General features: G+C 39.2%; 1 protein-coding gene across 17 annotated transcripts in view; it reads right to left on the bottom strand.

Annotated features, from left to right (window-relative positions):
* Positions 1-12,178, bottom strand: part of TCF12 (transcription factor 12) — a 159,947-nt gene that overhangs the window by 48,677 nt on the left and 99,092 nt on the right. For all 17 annotated transcript variants that reach the window (XM_065076967.1, XM_065076968.1, XM_065076970.1 and 14 more), the window contains 2 exons: positions 4,313-4,448; positions 1,262-1,314 (listed from right to left, as the gene is read on the bottom strand). In XM_065076967.1, the coding sequence (XP_064933039.1) occupies positions 1,262-1,314; positions 4,313-4,448 (189 nt within the window). The remainder of the gene's footprint in view (positions 1-1,261; positions 1,315-4,312; positions 4,449-12,178) is intronic.

Raw genomic sequence — 12,178 nt, 5'->3', positions numbered from 1 at the left:
CGAAAGCTTTGAGGAGGGCGCGCAGCTGCAGGCCTGGCTCCCAGGTAGGCTGCAGGTTGCGGCACAGCTGCCCCGGCCAGCGCTCCGCTCCAGCTGGAGGCGGCTGAAACGGCACCGCAGATCCTGCTGATCCCGGCCTGCGCTGGCGCACCCCGAGCTGCGGGGAGAAGGGAGACAGGGGGAGGAGAGAGCGGGGGAGACGTGAGGACTAGAAGACGCCACCCGTACTTCAGACTTCATAGGAAATAAAAAGCTCGGGCCCATTTTGCTCCCGCTGTATTAGTGCTGCCTGTGCAGCGTGTTCCATTCAGGCTCCCAGCTCCGAGTTATGACTCATCCGAGTGCACCTGCGCCCATGTGTTAAGCGCTGCCAAAGAAAAGCCCAACAGCCATTTCCACAACAAAGAGCGGGGCCCCCCCGCCTGCTCCGGGCAGGGAGCATCATCCTGCCCTCCTCTTCGCTGGGGATTTTTCACTGCACGCGGATGTTTAAATGCAATACATTTATAAACAATTTTCTTCCTTTTAAGAATAAAGCATGTTTAATACCACAAAACACCCCTATAGCATTAGATTATCACAGCCATTAATGATTTTTCCACCAAAACCCTTCCAACCTTTTTCATCAAAGCCCTTTATTCTCGAAGGATAAATTTTCAAGCAAAGAGGGATCAACAAACTAGTTGCTTGAAAGCTTTCCTGATGCTAGGCTGAAGTTAGGAAAGGCTTAATGAAGGCTTTAAAATCCACCAGGGCTTCACAATGAACATCTGACTCGGTGATTTATGCATATTAATAACCTCAGTCCTACTGAGGCAAGCTGAGCTGTACATGTCCTCCGAATCTTAATGTCTTCAGCTCCACTGGGATTATTACAAATGTAAATTTCTAAGATTCTCAGCTATTAATCTCTGTCTGTCCTCCTGTTCAGCAACATAATGACTAATTAAACATCAAAAGACCTGTACAGGAGATCTTCTTTGACAGCTCCTGGCCCAGCTCTCTTCCCAAGAGAGGAATTCAAATGACAGGGACAAGTGGGTAGGAGCATATGAGCAAGCTACAAATCACTGCTGTGAAATCTAACAATTCCACATCAAATGTCTGTTTAGCCCTCCAGAACCACTCCCAGCTCCCTAGCCTAGCTGTGCGTGTCCAGCAGATAGCCCAGCGCTGAAGTTAAGTCATTCGTATGTGTCAGGGAAAGAGAGTGCAATCTGAGCCCAGCTTGTTTAGGATAAGTAAAATATGTAGTACTTACAGAAGAAGGCAAACCAGGGGGCACCTTTCTTACTTTCTTTGTCTGTAGAGGATCTGTACACAGAAAAACAACATTTCATCAAGTATCTACCTTACAGATGAAAAAGAATAAGTAGCTATGCTATTCAGTTCTTTCTTTCCACAATGGAATTCTTATTTTCCAATTACATGCATTTTTTATTCTGTCCCAATGAAATTTGTCTTTCACATCAATACAAGAAAGTGTTAAAACATGTAACATTCTCATGTTCTTCTCTAAAATGAAGCTTTACTAAATAACTCCATTCAATGCTTTCCATAAGGAAAGCAGCTATTCCTAAGCACACCAACACTGAAGGGTACACTGATGCCCTCACACACTTGCTAAGAAACAAAGTGAGATTTTGAGATATATAAGCAAGAAAATGGGACTTAGTAGCAAGAGCAATGCTTTCCCTTCTCCTACTTCAGAGTAAAGACAGAACAATCAAAAAGGAATTTACGACATGTTGAAGTATGACATACTCTTAAAACACTAACACAATGTAAATTTCTACAGCTTTTAGGTTGTAAATAAACAGCAAATCTAATGGCCTAGTTACTTTTCTTAAGTAATAAAGGCAATACAATGCAAATTTGCACTTGGAGGTATGATACCTGCTTCCTTCTACCAATAATTATTGTCACATCACAAAAGTACCCAGCAATTTAATTACCGAAATCAAGAATCTGCACCAGTTTAGTCAGCTGCTAATAAAATTAACCTGAACATCATGCAAATTATAAGTTAGTGGATGTTCTGAAGATGAGTGTCTGGCAAGATTACCAGTTCTACAGATGACCGATTTAATCTTCAATTAAAATACAAAATTCCTATTCTTCTGTTTTAATCACAGTTTTATTATGCGATATGACGAGATAAAGGTGATAATATCTGCTGGATATCTTTACTCTGATCATTCCCCACAGCACACATTTGAAAAGAAAAAGACTTCTGGAAGAGATATTGACACTGCACTCCAAGTGGCACCTGGAAGGGAACACTGCTTGGTTTCAATGAACTTTAGTCGCACATTTAGAGAGTTTGTTAAAATCCTGGTCAGGCAAGTCCTTTTGGGGGATAAACCAGCCACAATTTGACTTTGCTTTAAATTCTCAGGCAGCAGTTTTGTAGCATTTGACCAGTAAATTTCAAAAATAATAATAATAAAAAAATCAGACAAGCTTTCTCAAGCCATTGAAAAGAAGACTCAAGATAAAGGTGTGTTTCCTTTTCCTGGAATTTCTGGAAGAACATTTCTGTAAGTCTGTAACCATCACCCGCCATGTCCCCAGTTACAGTCCCCCAGATTCAGCCATGACAAAGAGGAATGTCACACTGTTACTAGTTTAAACAGGTTTATACCCCTTGAGCTCCTCTTTCAAGGAAAAAAAAAATAAATAGGAACACTACTCTAATAACGCTACACTTAGCTTGATTTTGTTGAGTTTAATAATATCTGGAGCTTACCAAACTCTATGTAGTTTGCACAAGAAACTAACTTAATCACATATTCAAGTATCTTACAGAAATCAGACAGTCTCCCCAAGGACTGTCCCTCCCCGACTGCTTCTACCCCAGCCTTCCTGCCCACACCAGCATCACCCTCCGCCCAGCACCCACAGCCATGGTCTGACAGCCCCAGTACCCAAAACTGTCGCAGGTTACTATTATAGTTGTTTCTCACTAAAACCAGTTCCACGGAGGCTAAAACTTAATGATGACAATAATTTAAAACCCCAACTGTTTTCTGTTAAAGCTCAAACACCCTTCCAAGTGGCAACAATTTCACTGAAGTCTGCTCAGACTGTTCCTGTTCTGAACGAGAGCTCAACAACTGCTGCATTTGATTCTTGCACTCTGAGGAACATGAGGACTTACAAAAATATTTGTAAAGAGACAAACCCAGATTAAACAGCGGATATCTTGACAACAAGTAAAGTTAAACAATAATATTTTTATAATTAAAGATTTTAAAACAATTTCAAGCATGTTCGGGACTATTTAATGCCTACAGAGTTTGTAGTTCTAGTTAATACTAAAATTACTTCAAGAAACAATTTGCATTTGATGAAATCTTATTTTGGGTTAAGTATGGTTTAAGTTATACGGTTCCAACAAACAAGATTCTATTATGGAATAGAAGTGCAATACAGAATGAAGGGCATTAAAACCCCAAACATATAGCCAGAGTAATCCTAATGACATAACATGCTAACATTGAAATATGGTAGCTTTTAAACTAGAATATCAGGTTACAGTCTCCCTTTTTATACCAAAAGCATTTTTTTAAAACCTGCACACCAATTATTTGCAGTATCCTTATAGCAGAAACGGTGGAACAGCTGGCTCATTCTGGATTCCCTAATTCAGCAGACACTCTTCAGAGCTATGAAATATTACCACTGACTATGACCAAGTAGGAAAATTCCATTTATCTCTAAGTATCTCCAGAATAAAATATTAATACTGTCACAGAATTATAACAATTTTTAAGCAAGTTCCTACCTGGATATTTTGCAAGGTAGTTTGATTTTAGGATAAACTACTAGTCTCCAATTGCTAGGAAATTTCAAGGCATGTTGAAGCAATTACAATGAACTATATATTGCCCTGAATAAAGTTACTTTTAGCATATAAAAGGATAATTGTTTCCCCTTTATGTCTTTCCCCTACTAAATAATGGTAATGACCTCGAGGTCATGCATTTCCAGGAGTTAATGATGGCATGGGTTAAGGGCACTCAGCTGGTCATCAGCTCCTATCCATCTGTCATTATTGCTTTTGCAATTAAGGGTTTTATTGGAGTTTCTTGTTTGTTTTATAAGCAATGCTGACCAGTGTTGAATCCAAACTAGCCTCTCAAAGAAAACACTACTAATTCTGGTTTATCTCTTACATAGCAGTTTGCTGTGATTTGAATTGCACAGTACAGAGCAACCTCCAGTACATAAAATGAACTGTCAAACAAAATAATAAAGTCTGCAGAAATGCATCATGAACAAAGGTTTAAAAACTGTCTGTATTACTCACCAAGAGCTGGTGAATCATGAAGTGGTCTCCGGCGTTGATTTGTGCCAGAAAATGGGTAGTAGGGTGTTCCAGGCTTTCCCGAGGATGACAGCTGACCTGGACTTCCAAGCCCCATGTCTGACCGAAGCAGACTAGACTGCAAAATGTACAGAGAAAAGTAAAGTTAAGCTCTATAATAACTCAGCTCTTAATATACCAGGCTAACAAACTATTAACCACACATACGGCTCTTGGCATTTATAGGAGTTTATTGAGCTTTCAGTGAAGGTCTTAGAGTTGAAAAAAAATGTTGACTTTTAAAGATTGGTACTCAGAGAATATACTATAGCATAATTTAGAAAAGCAGACCAAGTTTGGCTGTGAGCCTTGGAAAACCATAACCGTTTCGGTTTAAAACATTTTAAAGAATCAATTTAGACTCAAATTCTAAACAAAAATCATAATACTTTGTTTAGTTTGTAATGTAACACCTCTTCCATTACACAATATAAACATAATTGATAAAACAGCTAAGAGTTTATAGTGTGACATTAGGTTTTAGCACATACTTAGAAATCTAGACTTATATTACATTCATAAAAACATGGAATAAATATAAAAAAAAAATCAAACAGAAAAAAAGAGAGAATAGATTAGATTAATGCACAAAACATAAAAATTATGACATTTTAAAACCTTCAAACTAATCACATAGTTGAACCTTACCCTTTTTGTTCCCTTTTCATGCAGGAAATACAAAAACATTCTAACCACTTAACAAGTGCATTATATATTGCTTGGCCTCACGTTAGTTGGATTTCTTCTGTGAAACTAAATGAATATTGGTGATTTATGAGAACATAGTTTTTCCATGGTTGACACTATGCTTAGCCTTGCTTTAGTCTGAAAATACCCAGACTTGGAGTGAAACTCACAGAACTGTTTGTACAGAAAACATAATGCTACCAGGCAGTAAAAATGCATTTACTGCCACTTCACTCCTGGCTGCTGCATACAGCTTTCCTCATTCTGTGTCACACACGGCTAAAGACACTTTGCTTTTAACATTTGCAAAATCAGACTGGTTTAAGGTCACCATGGAACCAGCAGCCTTCCGAAACAAGTGATTTGATTCTTCATACTGGGTTATTACGTAGTGCACTCTTTTCGTTTTAAGGGGGAAAGCACAGCTGCGGGATGGCAGGACCCAAGTTATGCTTTGCCAACCTTCAAACTGCACCAACATTTCCTTTGTCAGGTGATGCTAAGGCAGGAACTGCTGACTGGATCAACTTTTATACCAAACCAAAACTGAGGTGCCACCTCGTTAAGGTTTCTCCTTCAGCCCCATTGCTCCCAAGCCAACTTTCCTCCTTCCCTCAAAGACGCGGCCCCGGGTCCCAGCGGCTGTTGTCAAACAGCACCCGGGTCCCAGCGGCTGTTGTCAAACAGCACCCGGGTCCCAGCGGCTGTTGTCAAACAGCACCCGGGTCCCAGCGGCTGTTGTCAAACAGCACCCGGGTCCCAGCGGCTGTTGTCAAACAGCAGGAGCCGCCTGCTCGGGCTGCAGCAGCCCAGCAGAGCCCATTGCTCCCGGCCCCCTCACCCTCCTCTAAGGCCCAAACACCCTCACTCACAAACAAATATGTTTTTTGGATTACATTACATCATTCAAGCTGGTTCTTCCGCTGTGATGATTTGTGAAAGGTGATGCTAACTCACATGGCTCTCTCAGCAAGGTCCTAAATCCCTTCTAACTTGCAATGCACACAGATTAGCAGAAAATCCAGAGTTTATCTAAAATTATGGACTATACATGAAATAAGCAACAATGTCAAGTGTGTTTTTCCAGATAATTGGTTTGCATCATATCAGTATTGAAATTTGTATCTTTTACTTGTCTGATGACTAATTTGAGCATGAAAATTTTACATTTTTATTGGAAAGAGTGGGATGTGAAAGAGTCACCCTGTTACAAACTAAAGGAGGGCCCAGAAGTGTTAACTGTTTCTTACAAATCTATCACACACTTTGAAGAACAAAGTTAACAATGATCAAACATGTTAAGGCATAAAAATAAAGCTTCCTCCTCAACTCAATTTCTTCCTTCTTATTCTTACAATAAAACAGTCTTTAAATCAGAACTGTTAATATAAAACTCATATTGAAATGAGATACCCTTGTAAGGAGTGAGGTGATCTTCACACAAACTATACAGAAAACACAGGGGGACATAGAAATCTGCTTGTAGATTTCAATATTTGCTAATTTTGCCTTTGACAAACAGTTAAGAGTTTATTGTTTTGCAGAAAACATGATGTTTACCAGAATTTCTGGCTGACATAACACAAGTCTGAATTTAGCAAAGGCGCTTTCTAAACATTTATTAGCATTTTAGTGGTGAACATCATGCAGGCAAACTGGGCAATGTTCTGTGAAAAACAGTTCCCCAAACCAACACTGTCCAAGAGAAGAAGGGAAATGAGCTCTGCGCTTAGCCCAAGACTTGACCTTCAGCCCAAGAATATCCAGGACTGAAGGGAAACTTCTTAACGTAGCACGTGGGGAAGGGGAGGAGGTATTGTGATACTTGTCGTTTCAAGCAGCCCAAGCTGGGTCCCCTCACACAATCCCAGAACCACTGAGGCTTGGAGGGAACCTCTGGAGGTCGTCTGGTCCGGCCTCGGCTCACTCAGAGCAGCTGTCAAACACAATTACCAACTACATCATGTTCACATTACAGACAACCCTTCCTGCTCCCCTCCAGCATCTCCTTCTGGTCACTGGCAGGGATTTTGGAAATACAATGGGATCCATACAGACACCTCCAAAGAAAAGAGGCGGGAGAGTTCTTAATTCCCCTCTTCCTCTGTTCTTTAAGGGCAGCGGTAAAATAATCAAAAAACAAACCAAACACCACCAAACAGTAAAAACTCTTAAATTCACTTTTACCAAGCCATTCCAAAAGGCATGTGTCTATATCTTTTCCAAACTTAACCTCCAACCTTCACCTCATGATATTTGCCACTCTTACTTTTGTCATAAGCATTCCAGTTCTTGACACTTTCATCAGACCCCAAATTTCAAAGCATCACATCTACTACATTACTTATATAGTAGCAGAAATACAGTAATGTAATACATGCCCAGTAAATCTCAAGCTGTGCACCATACTCCGAAGAAGTTTTCTGATCTATATTGTGTTTGGGTAAGGATTTTTAATTAAACAAAGAGAAGACCTTTCCCCACCCCTCTTCTACCATGTCCACAATCAAATGAAGCATCTGTTTAAAATTTTATAATTGTTCCTCAGTCTTCTAAAATATAAAAAAATAGATGTCATTAGTTCGGGTTATTGATTTTTCTGCCTGTCTGAACCAATTGAGAAGCAATATTGATTAGGACTGATCCTTTCCTAAGGGCATCTGATAAAGAAAGGAATACAAAAATACCACTGAGGATAGCAAAAAAAGCTTTGTATTATCAGCACCAAGCTTCTCCTGACTAAGTGCCTGGGGTCCCTGCACAGAGGCGGATCACTTACACACAGAGATCGCAGCATTCTCCGCAGAGAACATTCATGCTCACTCCAAACCTCATCTGCCAAGCATGGACCCAATTACTAAAGAATAATCAATGACTGGTTATTCTCCTGAACGCCTCTGAGTCCTGCCTGCATTATCTTTATATATAAATTATAAATTGCCTCTTTGGATTTTATAAAGCATATCTTCAGCTTCAAAATAAGCAAGATTTTATTTAAAGCAATATTTTACCTAATAAATGTGTGTATGAAAAACCAACCCCCAAAAATTATCTTTTTTTTTCTTAAAAAGGCTTTTATTACAATTGACTAAGAAGACAGCCAGTCTGATTCCAAAGAGAACAGAGGAAAGCAAGTAAACACGGCTGCTTTACTTTTCAAATTTATCCCTTTCAGCCAAACTAAGAAACAATTTTGACAGCCCCAGGGGAAATGGCATGGCCTGACCCAACACCTAAGGGCTTTTACAAGGGCCACTATCTAGACAAATGCTTTAAAGAGGTCCTTTTCCTAAAAAGTATTCTCATAAAAATGAAATGCAGGGGAGTCATCTATTCAAACACTGCCGGGGCGAGGGGGTTGAAAAGAAGCATATCTCCATATGGCGGTGTTTGTATTTATTCACCTTTGTCACAGAAAACAAGTAGCTTTGTATTGCAGCTGCACTTCCGTGCACACCAAGTTCGCTTCTGTTCAAACTCAGCAGCTCATCAACCACACGCTTACATCTAAATGGTTTGCCTGAGATGAAACAAGCTCCTTACTCAACATATTTTAAAATGGTTTTAAAACTGATTCTTTCAAAGAATTTGAGTATCAAAGTAAGAAAGACTTTGACTACTTTGGAAGCTGTCTTTTTTCTTTAGAATCCTGAAGACACAATTTGATGCCAAAATACTGCTCTGCCTTCAATGAACTTCTAGGACACTGGCCAGCAGAATTTTAATATGTTGGTAAACACTTCTTTGATTTTCTTACTTTGATATAAAAAAAGAAAAGAGGACAAGTAAAGGCCTACAGATGTCCTTATGCAATATTCCTTGCCGCTCTCTAACATTTACGCTACATGTAGATAGGAAAGCCAAACTATCCTGAAAAATACACAAACGTCTTTAACAAACACACTACGCTACACTACTGTATAAAAGGTTTTACCTTTTCAAAAACGTATTTGTTATAGGCAGTTAGGCTTGTGTTTCTTGGCCTAAATCTCATTCACGTTCATTTTTTAAATGCAAATGTATTAGCAAACACTTTAAGAACTCAGATTTTCTGGTGTAGCCATAGCCAAACTATGCAATAGTTCCATCCAAATACAACCGCGTGCCTTTATATTATTAATTATTTGCTATCAAAAGAATAATATGGTTGAGAATAAAAGCATTAGCCCATTATATGCCACTGATTATGACAGGGCCAGCAGAATAAGGCAGAGCTGCTGCGGCAGTGAGATGAAATGCTTAGTTAAAAGTTGAGAGCTTGGATACATTATTTTGTAAAAGTAAAGTAATATCACAGCACTCATCTCAATCAAATCCCCCCATCATCCTGCCACACAGTTGCAGACAAACTCACTTTGCATCTCTCTATTTCTCAGAATTATGCAGAGCAGATAGTAACTACATTCCTTGCCTTACTCTAAACTTGAAAGGCTGCACTGAGTAGAGCTAAGTTTCACATACATGCCCTTTTATTCATTGGGCCATCTGGATGACTTAAAGCATGTATATAACGAGTCTTAGTATTTCCCATCTTGCCTTATAGACAAACCTGATGATTTGCATGAGCTAGTTCAAAAGCATGTAACAAAATGGAGACACCTGCAAAATCCCCCAGCTAAGCTGTGTACATTGTTACAGTGATTCCAAAAGAAAACTTAGCACAAAATTAAAACCTTAACAAATAATTGCTCTGTGAGGTACTGGTACAGTACAGAGGTTTGGGCTGCAGTTCCACGTCATGCAGTTCAAGCCAAAAATATAACCAAGATACCAAGTGCTGAATTTCACTTTACTCAAGTCTTCAATCTTTGGAAACCGTAGTGAATATGCACTCCAAAATCTGAGCTGAATTTGGAAAAACACTGACACGTGATGTAAATTCATTTTAAATTTAAATTCTGGAGATATGTTTGCAATTATCAGCATGTTGTTAAAGAATCCCATCCTGAGAATATCAAATAGTAATGTGAAATACAGTGTTACCATTTTGAGAACAAAGGCACCCTGAATGAGTAATCAATAGCAACTGGCAGAAAATGAGGCATTAATTATGATCCTCTCTAGTGTTTTGTCTCAAACAAGGTTTCATTAAATATATTGTGCTAACCTGTACATCTTCAAGCCACTACCAATAGATTTGATCAGATACATTTTTGGTCTGTTTCAGGAGGAACATATCAGAATTTAAAAAACCAAAAACAACGAACAAACAACATCTAAAGTGTTATATGATAACTTGGACATTTTTTTGTGATCAATTTAAAGGAAATCAGGGGTTGCTAATAAAACATCTCAGGAGAGGATCCTCTAACAACATGCTGATAATTGCAAACATATTCCTCATTTTCAAAAAATACTCAGATCTTATAATCTCAATGTAGTCTCTTGAAAATTTAATTATCATCTCCTATACCTAAAGTATCATGCAGTTTTGAGAAGATAATGACAGTCATCCATCAACTGCATCCTGCCAGTGTAATCAGGCTAATCTAGCTCACTGGAGTAAAAACCAGCTACCTAAGGTACTAAATACTGAAGTGATGCAACATCATAAACAAATTAACAAACATTTAGTTTCACTGTCTTCCCAATTAATGTTAACACTGAAAAACACCGAGGTATCAGTATATTTTCTTTTTACACCAAAGCTTTTCTGGATCACCATGAGCTGCTTATTTGATGTGTATACCTAAGCAAAATCTGCTAGTGTGGCTAATTCTGTTTATGTGTCAATACAATGAAACCGAGCACAGCGACAAAGGAAGGAGAAGAAAGAATTTTATTCAGAATTCCAGATATGGTTTTTTGAGCAGTGGGAGGAGTAAAGATTAAATGCAAAGGGAAGGAAACATTTTGTATTCCTTCTGCATCAAAATGGCTTTAAAGCACCCGATTAAGACAAATATTTTGAATGAGGCTTTTCCTTCTCTTTTGCAACAGTGGCTTTCCTGCACTGATACCGCATATTGGCAAGACTACAAATTCTGCCTTAGCTTCTGAAAGCGGCACCCTGCTGATGTTGGTGTCCAATCCCTGAGGTTATGCTGGCTCAGCTTGTCTTCGCTCATCCCCCCGGGCAAGGTATTTTTGCGCTGACTGAATTCTAGGAAGGCATTACTAAGCATTGTGATTACAGGTCAGGCTCCCCTCCCTTTGCCTTTGAATCTTTTTGCTACATTATGAAAACAGTAATTTGAACAGCTTCTTTACCGTGATTATACAAAAGCAGAAGGTTTATGGAGAACTGCAAAATGTCAGAAGAGAAGCAGCTGAGGGGTTATTCATCTACGTTTTAATTTTTTGGTACCAGCCTTCCTGCTTTTCTCTACAATTACAAGCATGAGAAGTCACATTATAATAAAACATTTTATGCTGAATCTTATTTACAGAAGTCAGACTATAAAGGATATTATGAACCTCAAACTATCCTTGCATCTGTTTCTCCCTCTGCATTTTCAGCAAAATGATTTCCAAATATTTCAGACCATTAGTAGAGTGTTTCATGTATATGGTATGGAAGCTGTGCATCTCCTCTCCCACACAGCCAAGAGAAAAATCTCACTTTAAGCACCAAGTAAGAAAATGCATAACCTAATGAGGGTTCAACAACTATCATTAATGTAGCAACCAGATATTTGTTAGGACTTAACATGGAGGACCCACGTATTTTCACATATGGTCAAGTGAAAGCCAAGTCCTGTACTAGGGTGCTAGTAAACACATGGATACGCCCAGTGAATATCCTAGGCTACAATACCCTCCACCTAATAATTTTGTCCTTCTCTCCCTGTTCTTTACAAATCAGTGCCACCAGAAGCGCTTGCATTTTGAAGAGCACTCCACAACATGACTTTAACCAATGGCCAGCTGGATGGTTTTGTTGCACGGAAGAGGAAGCAAAACGGCAAATCTGTCTTTCACTCCTTTCCATCCACTATCTGCTCAAGCCAGTGTCTCTCCCAGCCCACCCCAGGCAGCAAACGCCAAGGAACAGGTTGCTTACCCCACTCTTATCTCCCCCTTCCCAATTCTACTCAGTGCCTGTATTCATCCTGAGAGCAGGAATCTGCAGATGCAAAGTCTGCAAAGGGACTTTATCTCTCTGTGAAGTAAAAGAGGAAC

This window comes from Columba livia, chromosome 11, assembly GCF_036013475.1.
Source record: "Columba livia isolate bColLiv1 breed racing homer chromosome 11, bColLiv1.pat.W.v2, whole genome shotgun sequence".
Lineage (NCBI taxonomy): Eukaryota > Metazoa > Chordata > Aves > Columbiformes > Columbidae > Columba > Columba livia.
This window is presented reverse-complemented; position numbering and strand designations above follow the sequence as displayed.